We start from the raw sequence: 22,852 nt of genomic DNA, 5'->3' as shown, positions 1-22,852 counted from the left end.
TTTTAGGCCAACTATGGTAGTTAGATTATTTACTCTCTATAAAAGATTATTTCCTAGGCTCTAAAGAGCTGTCCCTCTTTAGACTAACAACTAAACTTACAGAAAGATTATATAATTCTGTAGGTAAATTTAAAGTTGAACTAAGATTCTGTCTTGGATAACCAGCTATCACCAGGCTCGGTAGGTTTGTCACCACTACCCATAGATTTTCCCACTGTTCTGCCACATAGACAGGTGTGCTCTTTTAGATATCCTTGGGTAGCTCGCTTGGTTTTGGGGAGCATTGTTTAAGTTCTCTTTATAAAGTTATTTCTAGTTGATTCATTAGGCAGAAGGTAAAAGGATTTATCTTTGCTTTTTTGTGCTCTACTAGGTTTTGTCTTTCCCTTGCGGTACTATATCTATTGCACCTAAAATGTAATTTCTATCGCCTATACTTTTGTAATAGGTAAATGATTTAATTAGTGTAATTAAGTAGTATATTTTTAATGAGGCTTGGGCTAGGGTTCGCTCAAAACGATCATCTGTTATGAGATCTTCCGGGTGTAAGCCGGATGCTTTAATTTAAGCTACGTTTTGATTCGTCCAAGCGCACTTTCCAGTACGCTTACCATGTTACGACTTATCCCCTCTATATCAGTATGTAGTGGTTTATTGTTAGTATACTTTTATGTGATGTTTAAGGAGGGTGACGGGCGGTGTGTGCATGCTTAATGGCCTTGTTTCAATCAAGCTCTCTATTCTTGGTTTACTAAATCCACCTTAGGCCCTTAAATTTCATAAGTGTTATCATGTAGTTTTCTGATTTAGAAAATGTAGCCCATTTTTTCCCACGTCATTGGCTGCACCTTGACCTAACGTTTTTATGATGATACTTCTACTTACTTTACAATCATTTAGGAGTTTGCTGAAGATGGCGGTATACAGGCTGATGGCAACAGGTGGTGAGGTTTCTCGGGGTGTATCGATTACAGAAAAGCCTCCTCTAGATGAATGTAAAGCACAACCAGGACCTTTGAATTTCAAGCTATTGCTTGTAGTGTTCTGGCGAATAATTTTGTTAATTGGGTTATTGAAGTTTAGGACTAAGCATAGTGGGATATCTAATCCCAGTTTGTACTTTAGCTATAGTGTGTTCAGAATACTAAAGCCAATTTCATAGAGTATTTCACTATAACCGGGGTTTTCTACGACTTAGTTATAGGTTAGCTTTATTGGGGTTAGGTTAAAATCATAAACACTTTTTAGGCCGGGCTCTATTAACTTGAACCAATCATATGGCTGTGGTGGCTGGCACGAAATTGACCAACTCTGATTGTCAGTATAACTTAGTTAAACTTTCATAAGAGTGATATATATATATATAACTATATCAGGGATATATATTATATATCAATAAAACTAGACATCATCTTTCACCAGATAAAAAAATCAACTTGAAATGGATAAAAGACTTAAATGTTAAAACTTAAAACTATATCACTAGAAGAAAACATTAGGAAAACTCTCAGCACATTGGTCTAAGCAAAGATTATTGGAGTAAGACCCTAAAGGAACAAATAACAAAAGCAAAAACAAACAAATGGGATTGCATCAAGCTAAAAAGCTTCTACACAGAAAAAAAGGCAATCAAGAAAGTGAAAAGACAATGTATACAAAGGGGAAAATATCTACAAACTATTCATGTGAAAAAGGATTAATAACCACAATATATATGAACTCAATTCCACAGCAAAAAGACAATCCAAATGAAAATGGAAAAATGAGAGAACGCATAGCAAGATGGCCAAATAGAACCCTCCAGCAATCATCCTCTGCAGGAAAACTAAATTAAACAACCACCCATGCACGAAAGCACCTTCTTAAGAACTAAAAAATATGTAAGTGGACAGAGTACCAGGTTTTAACATGGTATCAAGGAAAGAAGCATTGAAGAAATAAGACTGACTCACATTGCCTACATCGCCAATCCCCATCCACCATCAGCATGTGGAGAGATAATATGTGTGCCTGGGGAGGTAGAACAAAGTGACTATGGGGCTCTGCATTGTAACTCAGTGATTTCAGTATCACAGCAGAACATAATACAGGGCAGAATTTGGCCAGTGCCCATGGAGGGGGCCCTTAGAACAGCTTGAGCAAGAGGGTAAACTTACAAACCAGCAGTAAGAACCTGAATGGTACCTAGCACCCCACCAGTGCACTGAAGTGCCCTTGGGTTCTAAACAAATTTGAAATGCAGTCTAGGCGACAAGGACTGTGGTCTTTGGGCAAGTACTAGGGCTGTGCTGGGCACAGAGCAGGCGGACTTGGGATGTACCTGACCCAGTAAAATATGAGACTAGGCAGCCAAAGGAATGCTTGTGTCACCAGTGGAAGAGATTTCTCCCTGAGCTGCACTGCCTAGAGTGAGGAGGAGTGACGCTAAAAACTCAAAAAGCCAGAGTGCCTTTTCTCCTCCAAATGACTGCAATACCTCGCCAGCAAGACCACAGAACAGGGCTGAGGCTGAGATGGCTGATCTGACAGAAGTAAGCTTTAGGAGGTGGTGATAATAAACTTCACTGAGATAAAGGAGCATGTCCTAATCCAATGAAAAAAAGCTAACAATAATGAAAAAACAATACAGGAGCCGATAATGAGAATAACCACGTTAGAAAGGAGCATAACTAACGTGATGAAGCTTAAAACAGACACAGACACACACACACACACACACACACACACACACAATTTACAATGCAATCACAAGGATCAATAGCAGAATAGATCAAGCAGAAAAATAATCTCAAACCCTAAAGACTATCCTTCTGAAAAAACACAGGCAGACAAGAATAGAGGGAAAAAAATGAAAAGGAATAAACAAAACCTCTGACAAACATCGGATTATGTAAACACATCAAACCAAATGATTGGGGTACTTGAAAGAGATAGAGAGATCAGAACCAGGTTAAAAAACATACTTCAGGATATCATCCAGGAGAACTTCCCCAACCTAGCAAGAAAGGCCAACATTCAAATTCAGGAAATCCAGAGAACCTCAATAAGATACTTCATGAGAAGATCAACCCCAAGACACATAAGCATCAGATTCTCCAAGGTCAAAATGAAAGACAAAAAGGTTAAGGGCAGCCAGAGGAAAGAGAGGTCATCACAAAGGGAAGCCCCTGAGAGTAACAGCAGACCTCTCCATGGTAACCCTATAAGCCAGCAAAGACTGGAAACCAATATTCAACATTCTTAAAAAAATTTTCAACCCAGAATTTCACATCAGGCCATACTAAGCTTCATAAGTGAAGGAGACATAAGATTCTTTTCAGAGAAACAAATGCTGAGGGAATTCATCACAAGCCCTGCCTTGAACGGGCTCCTAAAGGAATCATTCAATATGGAAAAACCATTACCAGCCATTACAAAAACGCACTGAAGTACACAGAGCAGTGACACTGTCAAACAACCACATGAACAAGTCTGCAAAATAACCAGCTAACATCATGATAAAAGAATCAAATTCACATAACAATATTAATATTAAATGTAAATGAGCTAAATACCCCAATTAAAAGACACAGAATGGCAAGATGAATAAAAAGACCATGAACTTCATATGGAACCAAAAGAGAGCCCGCATAGCCAAGTCAATTCTAAGCAAAAAGAACACAGCGGGGGGCATCACACTACCGGATTTCAAACTATACTACAAGGCTACAGTAATCAAAACAGCATGGTACTGGTACCAAAACAGAGATATAGACCAATGGAACAAAACAGAGACACCGGAGGCAACACAACATACATACAACTATACAATCTTTGATAAACCTGACAAAAACAAGCAATGGGGCAAGGATTCCATGTTTAACAAATGGTGTTGGGAAAACTGGCTAGCCATGTGCAGAAAGCAGAAACTGGACCCCTTCCTGACACCTTACACTAAAATTAACTCCAGATGGATTAAAGACTTAAACATAAGACCTGGCACCATAAAAACCCTAGAAGGAAATCTAGGCAAAACTATCCAGGACATAGGAGTAGGCAAGGACTTCATGAACAAAACACCAAGAGCATTGGCAACAAAAGCCAAAATAGACAAATGGGACCTAATGAAACTCCACAGCTTCTGCACGGCAAAAGAAACAGTCACTAGAGTGGATCGGCAACCAACAGAATGGGAAAAAATTTTCGCAGTCTACCCATCTGACAAAGGGCTGATATCCAGAATTTACAAACAACTCAAGCAGATTTACAGGAAAAAAACAAACAAGCCCATTCAAAAGTGGGCAAAGGATATGAACAGATACTTTACGAAAGAAGACATATATGAGGCCAACAATCATATGAAAAAATGCTCATCGTCACTGGTCATCAGAGAGATGCAAATCAAAACCACATTGAGATACCATCTCACGCCAGTTAGAATGGCGATCATTAAAAAATCTGGAGACAACAGATGCTGGAGAGGATGTGGAGAAAAAGGAACACTTTTACACTGTTGGTGGGAGTGTAAATTAGTCCAACCATTGTGGAAGACAGTGTGGCGATTCCTCAAGGCCTTAGAAATAGAAATTCCATTTGACCCAGCAATCCCATTACTGGGTATATATCCAAAAGACTATAAATCGTTCTACTATAAGGACACATGTACACGAATGTTCATTGCAGCACTGTTTACAATAGCAAAGACCTGGAACCAACCCAAATGCCCATTGATGATAGACTGGATTGGAAAAATGTGGCACATATACACCATGGAATATTATGCAGCAATCAGAAATGATGAGTTCGTGTCGTTTGTAGAGACATGGATGAATCTGGAAAACATCATCCTCAGCAAACTGACACAAGAACAGAAAATGAAACACCGCATATTCTCACTCATAGGTGGGTGATGAAAAATGAGAACACATGGACACAGGGAGGGGAGTACTAAAGGGGAGGGCCAGTGGGAGGGGGAGGTGGGGAGGGATAGCCTGGGGAGAAATGCCAAATGTGGGTGAAGGGGAGAAGAAAAGCAAAGCACACTGCCATGTGTGTACCTACGCAACTGTCTTGCATGCTCTGCTCATGTACCCCAAAACCTATAATCCAATAAAAAATTTAAAAAAAAAAAATAAATAAATAAAATTTAAATAGTCAAAAAAAAAAAAAAAAAAAAAAAAGACCATTGGTATGCTGTCTTCAGGAGACCCATCTCATATGCATAGACACATATAGGCTCAAATAAAGAGGTGGAGGAAAAGTTACCAAGCAAACACAAAACAGAAAAAAGCAGGGATCACTATCCTACTTTATGGCAAAACAGACGTTAAACTATCAAAGATGAAAAGAAAAGACAAAAAAGGGAATGACATAATAATAAAGGGTTAAGTGCAACAAGAAGAGCTAAATAGCCTAAATATATATACCACTAATACAGGAGCACCCAGATTCTTAAAGCAAGTTCTTAAAGACCTACAAAGAGACTTAGACTGCCACACAATAATAGTGGGAGACTTTAACACCCCACTGACAATATTAGACCGATCATCAAAACAGAAAATTAACAAAAAAGTTCAGGACCTGAACTGAGCTCTAGATCAAGCAAACCTGATAGATATCTACAGAACTCTCCAATGAAAACAAACAGAATATATACTGCTCTGAATGCCACATGGCACTTACTCTAAAAAAGATCACATAAGCAGAAGTAAAACACATCTCAGCAAATGCAAAAGAACTAAAATAAAACAAACGGTCTCTCAGACCACAGCACAATTGAATTAAAACTCAGTTAAGAAACTCACTCCAGGTCAGGCACGGTGGCTCATGCCTATAATCCCAGCACTTTAGGAGGCTAAGGGGGGAAAATCATAAAGTCAAGAAATTAAGACCATCCTAGCCACCATGATGAAACCACATCTCTACTAAAAATACAAAAATTAGCCAGCTGGGGTGGCACATGCCTGTAGTCCCAGCTACTCAGGAGACTGAGGCAGGAGAATCACTTGAACCCGGGAGGCAAATGTTGCAGTGAGCCAAGATTGCACCACTGAACTCCAGCCTGGTGACAAAATGAGGCTCTGTAGAAGAGAGAGAGAGGAAGGAAAAAAGGAAGGAAAGAAGGAAGGAAGGAAGGAAGGAAGGAAGGAAGGAAGGAAGGAAGGAAGGAAGGAAAGAAGGAAGGAAGGAAGGAAGGAAAGGGAGGGAGAAAAGGAGGGAGGGAGGGAGGGACAGACAAACAGAGGAACTCCAACCCTGAAAACTGCATGGAAACTGAACAACTTGTTCCTAAATGACTACTACTACTTTTCAAGAAGCTCTTTAAAAATAATGAGAACAAAGAGACAATATAACAGAATCTCTAGGATACCACGAAAGCAGTTTTAAGACACAAGTTTACAGCACTAAATGCCCACATCAAAAAGCCAGAAAGATCTCAAATCAGCAGCCTAACATCACAACCAAAAAAACTACAGAACCAAGAGCAAATAAACCCGAAAGTTAGCAGAAAGCAAGAAATAACCAGAATCAGAGCAGAAGTGAAAAAAATGAGATTTAAAAAAAAAAACTTCAAAAGAAAAATCAATGAATCTGGAAACTGGGTTTTTGAAAAAATTAATAAAATAGACTGCTAGCTAGACTAATAAAAAAAGAGAGAAGACTCAAACAGACTCAATCAGAAATGATAAGTGAGATATCACCACCGACCACACAGAAATACAACCATTAGAGAATACTATAAACATGTCTATGTATATAAACTAGAAAATCTAGAAGAAATGAATAAATTACTGGATGCATATGCCCTCCCAAGACTGAACCAGGAACAAACTGAATCCCTAAATAGACCAATAACAAGTTCTGAAATTGAGGCAGTAATAGCTTATCATCCAAAAAAGGCCCAAAATCAGAAGAATATACAGCTGAATTCTACCAGGGGTACAAAAAAGAGCTGGTACCATTTCTACTAAAACTATTTCAAAAAATTGAAAAGGAGTGACTTCTACCTAATTCATTCTTGAGGCCAGCATCATCCTGATACAAAAATCTGGCAGAGATACAACAACAAAAAAACTTGAGGCCAATATCCCTGATGAACATCAGTGCAAAAATCCTCAACAAAACACTGGCAAACTGAATCCAGCAGCATATCAAAAGCTTATCCATCACTATCAAGTCAGCTTCATCCCTGAAATGAAAGGCTGGTTAAACATATGCAAATTAATAAATGTAATTCAGCACATAAACAGAACTAAAGACAAAAACAACATGATTATCTCGATAGATACACAAAAGCCCTTCAATAAAAGTCAACATCCCTTCATATTAAAAACTCTCAATAAACTAGGTATTTAAGGAACATAACTCAAAATAATAAGAGCCACATAAGACAAACCTACAACCAATATTATATTGAAAGGGCAAAAGCTGGAAGCATTGCCTGTGAAAACTGGCACTAGACAAGGATGCCCTCTCTCACCACTCCTATTCAACACAGTATTTAAAGTTCCAGCCAGGGAAATCAAGCAATAGAAAGAAATAAAACTATTCAAATAGGAAGAGTGGAAGTCAAAATACCTTTGTTTGCAGATGACATGATCCCGTATCTAGAAAATTCCATCATCTCAACCCAAAAGCTTCTTAAGCTGACAGGCCACTTCAGCAAAGTCTCAGGATAAAGTCAATATGCAAACATTGCTAGCATTCCTATATACCAACAATAGGCAAGCAGAGGGCCAAATCATGAATGAACTCTCATTCATAATTGCTACAAAGAGAATAAAGTACCTAGAAATACATCTAACCAGATAGGTGAAGGTCCTCTCAAAAAGAACTACACACCGCTGCAAAAGAAAACCAGAGGACACAAATGGAACAATATTCCATGCTCACGGACAGGAAGAATCAATACCATGAAAATTGCCAGACTGCCCAAAGTATTTTATAGATTCAATTCTATTCCCATACACCTATAATTGACATTCTTCACAGAATTAGAAGAAACTATTTCAAAATTCCTAGGAAACAAAAAAAAAAAGCCCCAAAAGCCAAGACAATCCTAAGCAAAAAGAACAAAGCTGCAGGTATCACTACCCAACATCAACTATAGTAAAAGGCTACAGTAACCAAAACAGCATGGTACTGGTACAAAAACAGACACACAGACAAATGGAAAAGAACAGAGAACTCAGAAATAAGACTGGACATCTACAACCATCTGATCTTTGACACACCTAATAAAAAATAAGAAATGGGGAAAGGATTCCCTATTTAGTAAATGCCATTGGAGCTGGCTAGCCATATGCAGAAAACTGAAAATGGACCACGTACAATCTTACACAAAAATTAATTCAAGATGGATCAAAGACTTAAATGCAAACCCAACACTATAAAAACCCTAGAAAAAAATCTAGGCAATATCATTCAGGACATAAGCACAGGCAGAGATTTCATGACAAAAATGCCAAAAGCAATTGCAACAAAAGCAAAAATTGACAAATGGGATCTAATTAAACTGAAGAGCTCTGCATCACAAAAGAAACTATCAGCAGGGTGAACAGACAACCTACAAAATGGGATAAAATGTTTGCAATCTATCTATCTGACAAAGATCTAATACCCAGAATCTACAAGAAACTTAAAGAAATTTACAGAAAAAACAAAAACAAAAAGTGGATTCCTCTGTAGAAACCCTACAAGCCAGAAGAGAGTGGGAGCCAATATTTAACATTCTTAAAGAAAAAAAATTTCAACTCAGAATTTCATATCCACAAAAACTAAGCTTCATAAGTGAATTTACAGACAAGCAAATGCTAATTTTGTCACGACCAGGTGTGCCTTACAAAAGCTCCTGAAGGAAGCACTAAATATGGTAAAAAAAAAAAAAACTGGTACCAGCTAGTGCAAAAACATAACAAATTGTAATGACCATCGAGTCTATGAAGAAACTGCATCAACTAATGGGCAAAATAAGCAGCAAGCATCATAATGACAAAATCAACTTCACACATAAAAATATTAATATTAAATGTAAATGGGATAAATGTCCCAGATAAAAAGCACAGACTGGCAAAATGAATAAAGTCAAGACCCATCAGTGTGCTGTATTCAGGAGACCCATCTCGTATGCAAAGACACACATAGGCTCAGAATAAAAGGATGAAGGAATATTTACTAAGCACATGGAAGGCAAAACAAAACAAAACAAAAAAACCCCAGGGCTGCAATTCTACTCTCTGATAAAACAGACTTTAAACCAACAAAAATCAAAAAAGACAAAGAAGGGCATTACATAATGGCAAAGAAATCAATGTAACAAGAAGAGCTAACTAACCTAGATGTATATGCACCCAAAAGAGAAGCACCCAGATTCATAAACCAACTTCTTAGAGACCTAAAAAGAGACTTAGACTCCCATACAATAATTGCAGGAGATGTTAACACCCCACTAATACTGATCTGTCAATATTAGACAGATCAGAGACAGAAAATTAACAAAGATATTCAGGAATTTAACTCAGCTCTGGACCAAGTGAACCTAATAGACATCTAAAGAACTCTTTACTCCAAATCAACTGAATATATATTCTTCTCAACACCACATCACACTTATTCTAAATTAACCACATAAATGGAAGTAAAAGACTCCTCAGCAAATGCAAAAGAAATCATAACAAACAGTCTCTCTGACCACAGTGCAATCAAATTAGAACTCAGGATTAATAAACTCACTCAAAACTGCACAACTACATAAAAACTGAACAATCCACTCCTGAATGACTACAGGATAAATAAGGAAATTAAGGCAGATGTGAATAAGTTCTTTGAAAACAATGAGAAGAAAGACACAACATACCAGAATCTCTGGGACACAGTTAAAGCTATGTTTAGATAGGAAATTATAGCACTAAATGCCCCACAAGAAAAAGTAAGAAAGATCTAAAATCAACACCCTAATATCACAATTAAAAGAACTAAAGAAGCTAGAGCAAACAAATTCAAAAGCTAGAAGAAGACAAGAAATAACTAAGATCAGAGCAGAACTGAAAGAAACAGAGACTTAAAAAAAACCCTTTAAAAGAAGATCAATGAATTCAGAAGCTGGATTTTTGAAAAGAGTAATAAAATAGACCATTACCCAGACTAATAAAGAAGCAAAGGGAGAAGAATTGAATAAACACAATGAAGAATGATAAAGGGGATATCACCACTGATCCCACAGAAATACAAACTACCATCAGAAAATACTACAAACACCTCTATGCAAATAAATAAACTAGAAAATCTAGAAGAAATGGACAAATTCCTGGACATATACACCCTACCAAGACTAAACCAAAGAGAAGTCAAAGCCCTTAATAGACCATTAACAAGTTCTGAAACTGAGGCAGTAATTAATAGCCTATCAACCAAAAAAAAAAATGCCCAGGACCAGATGGATTCACAGCTGAATTCTACCAGAGGTACAAACAGGAGCTGGTACCATTCCTTCTGAAACTATTTCAAACAATAGAAAAAGAGGGACTCCTCTCTAACTCATTTTATGAGACTGGCATTATCCTAATACCCAAACCTGGCAGAGAGAACAATAAAAGAAAATTTTAGGCCAATATCCCTGATGAACATCAATCCAAAAATCCTCAATAAAATACTGACAAACCAAATCCAGCGGACCATCAAAAAGTTTATTCACCACAATCAAGTTAGCTTCATCTCTGTGATGCAAGGCTGGTTAAACATATGTCAATCAGTAAATGTAATCCATCACATAAACAAAACCAACGACATAATTATCAAAATAGATGCAGAAAGGCCTTCAATAAAATTCAACACCCCTTCGTGCTAAAAACTCTAAGTATTCATGGAATGTATCTCAAAATAATAAGAGCTATTTATGACAAACCCACAGACAATATCATATTGAATGGGCAAAAGCTGGAAGCATTCCCTTTGAAAACAAGCACAAGGCCAGGATGCCCTCTCTCACCACTCCTATTCAACATAGTATTGGAAGTTCTGGCCAGGGCAATCAGGCTATAAAAACAAATAAAAAAATATTCAAATAGGAAGAAAGGAAGTCAAACTGTCTCTATTTGCAGATGACATGATTGTCTATTTAGAAAATCCCATTGCCTCGGCCCAAAATCTCCTTAAGCTGATAAGCAACTTCAGCACAGTCTGAGGATACAAAATCAATGTGCAAAACTCACATGCATTCCTATACACCAATAATAGAGAGTCAAATCATGAGTGAACTTCCGTTCACAATTGCTACAAAGAGAATAAAATACCTAGGAATACAACTTACAAGGGATGTGAAGGACTTCTTCAAGGAGAACTAACCACTGCTCAAGGAAATAAAAGAGGACACAAATAAATGGAAAAACATTCCATGCTCATGGAAAGACGAATCAATATCATGAAAATGACCGTATTGCCCAAAGTAATTCATAGATACACTGCTATCCTCATCAAGCTACCATTAACTTTCTGCACAGAATTGGAAAAAACTACTTTAAATTTCATATGAAACCAAAAAAAAAGCCTGTATAGCTAAGACAATCGTAAGCAAAAAGAAGAAAGCTAGAGGCATCACACTACCTGACTTCAAACTACACTACAAGGCTACAGTCATGAAAACATGGTGCCGGTACCAAAACAGATACATAGACCAATGAAATTGAACAGAGGCCTTAGAAATAACACCACATATCTACAAACCATCTGATCTTTGACAAACCTGACAAAAACAAGCAATGGGAAATGGATTCCCTATTTAATAAATAGTATTGGGAAAACTGGCCAGCTCATATGCAGAAAACTGTAACTGGATACCTTCCTTATATAAAAATTAACTCAAGAGGAATTAAAGACTTAAATTTAAGACCTAAAACCATAAAAACCCTAGAAGAAAACCTACGCAGCTTCATTCAAGGCATAGGCATGAGCAAAGACTTCATGACTGAAACACCAAAAGCAATGCCAACAAAAGCCAAAATTGACCAATGTGATCTAATTAAACTAAAGAGCTTCTGCACGGCAAAAGAAACTATCATCAGAAAGAACAGGCAACCTACAGAATGGGAGAAAATTTTTGCAACCTATCCACCTGACTAAGGGCTAACATTCAGAATCTATAAAAAACTTAAACAAATTTACAAGAAAAAAATAGCCCCATCAAAAAGTGGGCAAAAAACATGAACAGGCACTTCTCAAAAGAAGACATTTATATGGCCAACAAATACATGAATAAAAGCTCATAATCGCTGGTCATTAGAGAAATGCAAATCAAAATGACAATGACATAGCATCTCATGCCAGTTAGAATGCTGACAATTAAAAAATCAGGAAACAGATGCTGGAGAAGATGTAGACAAATAGGAATGATTTTGCACCATTAGTGGAAGTGTAAATTAGTTCAACTATTGTGGAGGCATTGTGTTGATTCCTGAAGGATCTAGAACCAGAAATACCATTTGACCCACCAATGCTATACCCAGAGGATTATAAATCATTCAACTATAAAGACACATGCACACTTATGTTTATTGCAGCACTGTTCATGATAGCAAAGATTTGGAACCAGTTCAAATCCCTATCAATGATAGACTGGATAAAAACAATGTGGAACCTATGTGCAATGGAATACTATGCAGCCATAAAAAATGTGGTGGTCATGTCCTTTGCAGGGACACGGATGAAGCTGGAAATCATCACTTTCAGCAAACTAACACAAACACATTATCAGCAAACTAACTAAAGAGCTTCTGCACAGCAAAAGAAAATATCATCAGAGTGAACACAGGAACAGAAAACCAAACACCACATGTTTCCACTCATAAGTAAGAATTGAGCAATGAGAACACATGGCCACAGAGAGGGAAACATCACACACCAGGGCCTGTAAGAAAGGTAGGGGTCTAGGGGAGAAATAGGATTAGGAGAAATACCTAATGTAGATGACAGGTGAATGGGTGCAGCAAACCACCATGGTACATGTATACCTATATAACAAACCTGCATGTTCTGCACATGTATCCCAAAACTAAAAGTATAATTTTAAAAATTAAAAAAAAATAAATCTTTGTATCCCCTTACCTCCCTGAGCATGCACATAGGCACACAGTTTATGATGGTATGTGTATTACCATTGCAATGCTCATTCCCAAATAAATATAATTTGTTTAAAAAAACAAAAGAATAGCTAATGAATACTGGGCTTAAAACCTAGGTGATGGGTTGATCTACCACTGTGGCACACATTTACTTATTTACCTCTAGAGTAAACCTGCCCATCCTGGACATGTGCATCTATGTATACCTATGTAACAAACCTGCATGCTCTGCACATGTATCCCAAAACTTAAAGCATAATTTTAAAAATTACAAAAAAATAAATCTTTGTATCCCCTTACCTCCCTGAGCATGCACATAGGCACACAGTTTATGATGGTATGTGTATTGCCATTGCAATGCTCATTCCCAAATAAATATAATTTGTTTAAAAAAACAAAAGAATAGCTAATGAATACTGGGCTTAACACCTAGGTGATGGGTTGATCTACCACTGTGGCACACATCTACCTATTTACCTCTAGAGTAAACCTGCCCATCCTGGACATGTGCCCTGGAAGGTAAAGTAAAAGGTGGAAAAAAAGTTTTTCAATATTTTCTTTTTTGAGAAACAGTTTTGCTCTTGCTGCCCAGGCTGGGGTGCAATGGTGTGATCTTGGCTTGCTGCAACCTCTGCCTCCCAGGTTCAAGTGATTCTCCTGCCTTAGCCTCCTAAGTAGCTAAAATCAAAGGTATGTGCCACCACGTCTAGCTGATTTTGTATGTTTAGTAGAGATGGGGTTTCTCCATGTTGGTCAGACTGGTCTCGAACTCCCGACCTCAAGTGATCCACCCAACTCAGCCTCCCAAAGTGCTAGGATTACAGATGTGAGCCACTGTGCCTGGCTAGTTTTTCAGAGTTCTAAAAAAATAATAATAAAATAAAATAAAACATTAAAGTTAACTAAGCATTTCATACAGCTAGGGAAATAAAAACTAAGATTACTCTTTCATGAGCTTCATTACTGTTTTTTGTTTGAGGCTTTTATCCCAATTGCTTAAAAAAAGTCATAAAATTTCCTTTAATTGAAGATTAAGTGGTAGAAACTAAATCTTTAACATTACTGGAGCAATACTTTGAAAGTAAATCACTTAGCAGTCAGAATAGCAATTTGGAATTGTGACCAAAGAGTCAAACACAGCTGGGAGACCTACAATTCAACAGGACATTGCTTTAACACTTAAGAGCTGTGTGACCTAACAGATGGGAAGAATATACAAGAATAAAGCTTAATTAACCAACTACTTAAATAGAACCAATCATTATTCATAGTTTTAAAAGTAATTAAGATTTACTAAACTTAAAAAATTTGTATGATGTAAAAAAAAACAAAAAAAAAACCTGACAATTTTAATTCCCTTCACATTTTATTAATGACACAATTTACATATTTATTATGCATCAATTAATAAGTTTTTAGTTATATTCTTAATATTTGTGTCTTTTCACTCATAATAAAATTATTTATATACTATCTTTACAGTATTCAAATATTCTGTATATGTCTATATATTTGCCTTTGCCTGTTAATTTTATACTTTTGTACCCTTTCATGTTGCTGTTTAGCATCCTTTTGTTTCAACTTAAAGAACTCCTTTTAGCATTTTTTAAAAGGCAGGTCTAAAGGTGAACTCCCTTTCTCTCTACTTCATTTCTGATGGACAGTTTTGCTGAGTATTGGCTCACCGAGTTTTTTTGTTTGTTTCCTTCAGTATTTTAAATATATCATCCTGCTCCCTTCTCGCCTACAAGGTTTCAACTGAGAAATCTGCTGAGAGTAAATTTAGGGAGGCTCTCTTATATAAGACAAGTCCTTTTCATCTTGCAATTTTCAAAATTCGATTTGACTTTTGGCAATTTGACTACAATGTGTCTCAGCGTGGATTTCTTTGGATTCCTCTTAAAGGGGGCTGTTTGGACTTCAAGGATTGATGTTAATTTCCCTCCCCAAATTTGGGAAGTTTTCAGCCACTGTTTTTTTTAAATAAGTTCCTGCTCCTTTCTCTTCTTTGCTCTCCCTCTTCCGCTCTTTTTTTGCCCCATTCTGGTAATCCCATATTGAGCATACTGGTTTACTTGATGGTGTCCCATAATTCCTTAGGATTTCTTCACTCTTTTTCCTTTTTGATTGTCTGAATGAATCATTTAAAATCGCCTGTCATCAAGATGATTCAACCCTCTATTTGATCAACAATGCTGTTGATGTTCTCTATAGAATTTTCTTATTAATAACTGTATTTTTTAGCTCCAGAATTTGTTTGGTTCTTTGCTTTCTTATGGTTTCTATGTTGATATTCTCATGATGTTCACATTTCATTTTCCTCATTTAATTTAGTTGTGTTCTTTTGCAACTCACCGAGTAAAGTAATCTTTAAGACTATTATTTTGAGTTGTCTTGCAGGCAATTCATAGAACTCATTTCCTTTAGGGTCAGTTATTGAATATTTATCTTGTTCCTTTGGCAGTGTCATATATTCCTGATTCTTCATCTTCCTTGCTGCTTTGCTTTGGGGCCTGCACATGTGAAGGAACAACCACTTCTCCAGGTCTTTATGGACTGACTTCAATAAACAAAGACCTCACCAATCAGCCCAACTCAGATTCTGAAAACCTCTCAAACCTTTCCTATAAATGCATGCACTTCGTTCTTCCAACCATCCCGAGAATCTCAGGATTGTATGCCTTCTCCCAAAATCACAAAGAAATGATTGGCCACAGTGAGCTGCCCACCTCTTTTCCCTAGGGCAGTACTCTAAAATGCCAGAATGCATGCTTCATTCTTCTCATTCCCTTCTGAGGGAGAAGACTCATACATATGCACCTTCTCCCAACCTTGCAAAACTCTACTAGCCACAAACAGCCCTCCACTTTTCTCTAGAGTGATGCATTGAAGTAATGGAATACTGCTCAAACTCCTCTCCCTCCTTCCTGCAGAAGTCTTAGGGTTGTGTACTTCTCCCGATCTTGCGGAGGCAAGCCAGCCTCAGTGTGCCTCTCACCCCTTTTCTTTGTTCTTAGCTTTCCTCACGTTTAAATTATTCTGGCTATTCCAGCACACTGTGTGAGGTGGAATAGAAAGAGATAATTCAAGCAGCACCAAAAAATGCTAGAGATGTTTGATGTACCACCCACTTTTTCTTTGTCCCATTGGAAGAGTCAAAGTGTGAGACAAATTCTCTCTTAACCACCTGAGGGAAGGGACTGACAAAGGTAAAAGTGAAATTGCTCTTAGCTATTTCAATGTGTCTATTTTCTGTTTTCTGCTCCTGTGGAGTACTGCAACTTCTTCACTGGATTCTGGACCTCTTATAAAGATATTTTTCTTGGTATATCATTGTTAAATCAGTGTTTCTCTAGAGGCATGAGAGCTGAAACTTCTTATTCTGCAAACCTGCTGATGTCAGGAAAGACTACTACTTTCTGGTTGGGCTCTATTTTACCATAACACAGTAAAATGAAAAATTTTCTGGAGAAAAAGGCCAAAGTAAACATGAAGCTCTCCTTGTGTGCATTCATTCCTCCAAGGATCATACCCCTCAAAATCTTGGCCACACCAATTGTTCTCCAGTGTCTGCGGACAACTGTTGTTTAATATATTCTCCAGATTTTCGAATTCTTATTCTGTATCATCAACTTATTAAACCTTTGAATTTGAAAGTCAATTCCAAATAGCTTTCTAAAATTTATATCCTGCTTCCAGCAAATATAGCTGCCCTGTGTAATTTTTTGTACAGCCACATCATCTCTACTTTCCTGAGGCAATGTAAATCCAAGTAAGAATTATTCTGCTAGCAAAGTGTTCCCCAATTTCCTTTGTAACTATTATAAATAGAACATAAGACTCATGAACTTAGAATATGTTTCTTATCATGAGAAAGCGTATGATTTTGCTGGTATTTTCTAAGGCACTCTATTTCTGCATCTCTAGATATCATCTCCATCTCCTTTTCTCATCTTGACCGCTGGCAGTTTCTGCCCACTTTCAGCTCTGATCAGCCTCATTACTGATAAATCAAGGACATCATTTCTGCATTCTACGATAAGCAATTCACATTCAAAAAATATTTTAGTGCTTTCCAAAATTAATTCACTAATCCCAAGTCTAAATACTCTTTTACAGTTCCCATACTTCTAACTAGTCTTGCTGCTTTTGATAGTCCATACATATAATCTTGAGATGACAGATTATTTGTTGCAAAGGTTCATAAACATGAGATGTATAAGTTGTTTTTCTTCTTTATGTCCTTATGGCTTTACCTGTTTTGTAAAAGAAATCTTCTAAGTTATATTCTTACTATTTCCCCCAACACAAATGTTATACTGGGAGGCATACAAGACAATTAATTTATAATAATAACTATCATTTCCAAATCTATATTTCTAAGTACTGATCATGAGGCTGCAATCTACAAACTGTATTTGGCAGTCTCCTTTGCCAGCTGGGGGCATTGGAAAAATACTGAAAAAAGAAAGTAAAGAGGTGTGTTTCCTGCTGTTCCTGTAAACAATTTCTTTCACAGTAAAAATTGGTTACAGCCTCCAGTTGCCTTTGGCATTCCCCAAAACAGCCTCACATAAACACCTTCTTTATACATACCAACAGTAGTGGTATTCCCTCCTCAAATTTCTGAGCTCCAGTGTCTCAAGATCTAATTTCCGAGTTCCTGGGTTTTGGTATCCCCAACTCACTATCTTTTGTATCCCCACCATTAAAGTGTACACTGCTTCAGGCATTTATAATCTATGGGTTACATCAGTATTCTTTTGTTCTTTCACTCTTCAAACGTGTGTATTTTCCAACATTAAATTCTACCTCATAGAGTGACTAATGTTTCTATTTTCCTGAACAAAACCTAACTGACCAGAAGGTTATTCTGATGCTTACTCACCCTCCAGTCAAGAACAGTATTTCTACTTTAGGAAGCTATCTTGGTTAAACATTATAGAGTACCTAAATTTTATGTTTTAAGATAATAAATTATAAAAAATATAACTGAAACTAAAATACCTATTATTTTTAAATACAGAACATGAACAGAAATTTTTCAAAAATCATGCATATTCCCAACATGCAACAAGTATTAACATTTTGATATATTTTTTGTCTTTTTTATGCAGATTGCTTTGTTTTTGAAATTTGTGATCAAACTATATATGCATTTTGTATATTGTCTTCTTATGCTTAAGGTATATCTTTAAACTTTTTCAATTTCTACTTGCAAATAAAAGATTTTAAAAGCCTCTTACACTTTGTAAAAACAAAATGACATATTATCTCTAACTCCTATCCTATGAATAACTATGCTAAAAATAGTACATCATTTGTTAAAACATACTGCATGCCTAATTGATTTTATGAAATTGACAAGTGACCTCTCCCATATATAAGAAAACAGATTAAAGTTGTCTGTATTTTAAGAAAGCATTAGGCCCTGAGAATTACATGATAAAGCATGTATATTTATGCCAGGAAAACATATCAATTATATATATTTTACTATGAACCAAAAATGAAAACAATCTTCCTCTGTAGCCTATAAAAGTTGTAAATAAATTTAGGCCAATTACTCACCCCCTGTTACTGACAATTGCCTTTTTCAGGTGAATGTAATTTGCAGGGAAGATCCCCTATAAAACACAAAATATTTTCCGTTAGAGAAAATAAATTGTGATTAACATTTCATATATACAAAAATAACAATCAGATTTCAGCACAGAAACATAGTAGATCTTCTGCTATAGCAACCACTTTGCATATTAAGTATGCAGAGCTGTACAAAGCATATTATGTAGGAATTTCATGGCCTTATGCTATAAAAATCTATCCTCAAAAGACAATTGTGAACTTTAGCACTGAAAAAATAAAACTTTAAATCTTAATTTTAAAAAAGTTATAGATTAGAGATGGTCCATCCACTCACTCTCCAGATATAGTATTATGTACAGAATTTGTCATGTATCTCGAAAACTAATATCATCTAACCAACAACTTACAGATTACTAGCTCTGAGCTGGAGAAACAATTCTTAGACTCTGGCAAACATTAATGTTCATAGGAATGAATCAATTCAAGAACTTCTAAAATAGGTCTTCTTTTACTCTTTCCAGTTTTACTAAAACTGTTTCTACTTTGGTAATTACCATAATTTGATTTCAATTCCTAAATAAGCAGTGTATTCAAACAAACAAACAAAAAAACAAGTCAGTTTTCCAATCAATGTCCCACCCCATCTTCTGATGCATAAAACGTTCTTCAAATAAAAGATGAATGGCTTACAGGTTTGGGGACTCACGTTTGTAATCCCAGTACTTTGGGAAACTGAGGTGGGAGGACTGCTAGAGTCCAGAAGTCCATGACTACACTGGGCAACACAGTAAGACCCTGTCTCTAAAAAAATTTTTTTTAATTAGCCAGGTGTGACGGTGCACACCTGTAGTCCTGGCTACTTGGGAGGCTGAGATGAGAGGATGACTAAAGCCCAGGAGTTTGAGGCTACAGTGAACTATGATAGCACCACTATACTCTAGCCTATGTGACACAGCAAAACTCTGTCTAAAAATAGAAAAACAAAAACCAAAACACACAAACACAGACAGACAGACACACACACACACACACACACACACACAGATGGCCTAAATTTTTTAGACTCTTTATCTGACCCACACTACCACCAATAATCACCTCAATAAAGGCTGTAAGCAATTGGACCACAGTAATGAATGTCTATATTGTCTCATAATAAAACCATACACAAATGCAAAATCATAATATGGGAGAATACAGGGACTTAACAAAGGATTTTAAAAAACAACTGCATGTAACCTTAGCTAAATGATGACTATTGTTTATTTTTTTAAAAAAGAATTGATAGTAAAAAACTTTAAAATATACATACACAGCATACACTTCTGGAAGATGAGGAAACATACTTTTCACTATTCCTCCAAATAAACACCTAGTTCACACCTAAAACCTCTAGACGTTATATACATAACCAAAATAAAAATATTCCAAAAGGAGGACAGAAGAAGGCAGACCGACTAGGGAATATGGGACACACAAAATAACACAGTGGTGAATTATCTAGTTCATCTTTTTGCCATATGTATCAGGCTATTTGAAGCTGAAGAAGCTGAAAACATGGCAACACCAACAGAAATAGACAGAAACGAACTGCAAAAAGATTACTCTCTCTACCCAAAGGACCAAAAAAAGGTCATCCTATTAAAACAGAAAACGTTTAAACAATAACCACTATACTGCTTGTCAAACAGCAGCCCCCTGCCCCCAACCCAAAAAATCTGTAACCTAATCTCCACCCACATGAGCAAGGTCAATTGGAGATACTAGACTTTCACCCTCATCAGGCAGTAATGAAGCAATGAATCCCACCTTGAAATAATGTAAGAGGTGGCTGGCTGTTTAGGGTCCCAAGAACCTTCTACTCCAGTAGCTAGTAACAAGCTACCACCACACAATGGCAGTGTAGATTGTTTGGATTTTCTGGACTTCCATCCCTAGCCAGGATTAATAGGACCCCCTTCATCAGCCTTCTCAGGTGGCATCAGAACTGCCCAATGAAAGAGTTGGACTGAAACAGTACATGAAGAAATAATGGCATACTAGTGAGGATGTGAAGCAACAACCTCATTCACTGCTGGTAGGAATACAAAATGGTAGTCACTTTCAAAGACACTCTGGCAGTTTCATACAAAACTAAAAACAGGCTTACCATATGATCAAGCAATTATACTCCTAGGTATTTAGGCAAATGAGTTGAAAATTTGATGCCCATACAAAAAACCTGCATAAAAGCTTATAGCATTTTATTCATAAATGCCAAGGCTTGGCCGGGCATGGTAGCTCACACCTGTAATCCCAGCACTTTGGGAAGCCAAGGCGGGCAGATCACTAGGTCAAGAGATCAAGACCATCCTAACCAACATGGTGAAACCCTGTCTCAACTAAAAATACAAAGAGTAGCTGGGCGTAATGGCATGCGCCTGTAGTCCCAGCTACTCGGGAGGCTGAGGCAGGAGAATTGCTCGAACCAGGGAGGTGAATGTTGCAGTGATCAGAGATCGCGCTACTGCACTCCAGCCTGGTGACAGACCGAGACTCCGTCTCAAAAAAAATAAATAAATAAATGCCAAAATTTGGAAGCAACTACAATGTATTTCAACAAGTGAATGGATAAACAAACTGCAGTACATCCATACAATAAAATACAATTCAGCAATAAAGAGAAATGAGCTGATAAAGCCACCAAAACGTGGGAAAAATTTTAACTGCATATTGCTAAGTGAAATAAATCAATCTAAAAAGCTACATACTGTATGATTCCACCTATATGATATTCTACAAAAAGCAAAACCATACAGACATTAAAAAACACAGTTGTTGCCAAGGTTCTTAGGGAAGGTGGGAAAAGGATAAATAAATAGCACACAGTGCACTGTTAGGGCAGTGAAACTATTCTGTATGATACTGTAATGATAGCTACATAACATTGTGCATTTGGTAAAACACTTAGAACTGTACAACACAAAAAATAAACCATAATGCAAATAATGAATATTAATAGTACATCAATAATGGCTCATCCATTATAACAAATGTCCCACACTAATGCAAGATGTTTAAATAGGAAAAACTAGGAAGGAGAAGGGTAAGGAAAATCCTGTACTTAATGCAAAACATTCTTGGAAACCTAAAACTCTTTATAAAATAAAGTCTAATCTGAATTGTAAAATTTTTAAAATGAAACAAAACTTTCCAAATTTGGAAAAAGATATAAACTTACATACTCAAAAAACTGAATGAATCCCAAGCAGGAAGAAAACCAAAAAAATGCACATCACGTTACAACATAGTCACTTTTGAATACTATGGTCAAAGAAACAATTAGAAAGAGAGAAACAACATCTTACCTGTAATGAAACAACTATTTTAATTATTAGCAAAATTTTCATCAAAACCATTAAAGAAAACGGCACCAGTAACAATAGCCAAAAGCTGTTTAGAACCCAACTGTCTATCAACTGATGAATAAGTAGATATTCCATTCATATTATTGAATGGTATAACCAGCTGGGCCCAGTGGCTTATGCCAATACTCCCAGCACTTTGGGATGCCAAGACGGGTGGATCACCTGAGATCAGGAGTTCAAGACCAGCCTAGCCTACATGGTGAAATATTGTCTCTACTAAAAATACAAAAAATAGCTGGGTGTGGTGGTGGGCACCTGTAATCCTAGCTACTTAGGGGGCCGAGACAGGAGCCAAGATGGTGCCACTTCACTCGGGGGGGGGGCAATAGAGTGAGACTCTGTCTCCAGGAAAAAAAAGAATCGTATACCCTTACAGTGTAATATTATTTTGCCATAAAATGGAATATACATGAATGAACTCAGAAAACACTATGCTGAATTAAAGAAGCCAGATGTAAAAGATACCTATTTATATAATTTCATTTACATGAAATATTCAGAATAGGCAAATCCCTAGAGACAGAAAAGAGGAAAATGGTTGTCAGGAGCAGGAAGATGAAAAAATGTGACCGCTTAATGGGCTTGGTGGTATCTGTTTGTGAAAATGAAAATGTTCTGGAACATAACAATGGTGATGTCTATACAGCCTTATGAATGTATGAAATGTTACTCATGGTAAATATTATCTTTATTTTACATTCTACACATTTAAAAAACATTTAAAATATAAATTCCTTAAAATTTTAATGAAAAATATAAAAGACA

At 36.6% G+C, this 22,852-nt stretch overlaps 1 protein-coding gene across 36 annotated transcripts in view; it reads right to left on the bottom strand.

The window, feature by feature from the left end:
- DOCK3 (dedicator of cytokinesis 3) overlaps positions 1-22,852 on the bottom strand; it is a 718,052-nt gene that overhangs the window by 445,731 nt on the left and 249,469 nt on the right. For 35 of the 36 annotated variants that reach the window (XM_035275648.3, XM_035275652.3, XM_035275649.3 and 32 more), the window contains one exon: positions 18,666-18,721. The exons of the other annotated variant lie outside the window; for it this stretch is intronic. In XM_035275648.3, the coding sequence (XP_035131539.2) occupies positions 18,666-18,721 (56 nt within the window). The remainder of the gene's footprint in view (positions 1-18,665; positions 18,722-22,852) is intronic. 36 annotated transcript variants of the gene reach the window in all.

Source organism: Callithrix jacchus, chromosome 15 (genome assembly GCF_049354715.1).
Source record: "Callithrix jacchus isolate 240 chromosome 15, calJac240_pri, whole genome shotgun sequence".
Lineage (NCBI taxonomy): Eukaryota > Metazoa > Chordata > Mammalia > Primates > Cebidae > Callithrix > Callithrix jacchus.
Note: the sequence above shows the minus strand (reverse complement) of the source record. Positions and strands in the feature narration are given on the sequence as shown.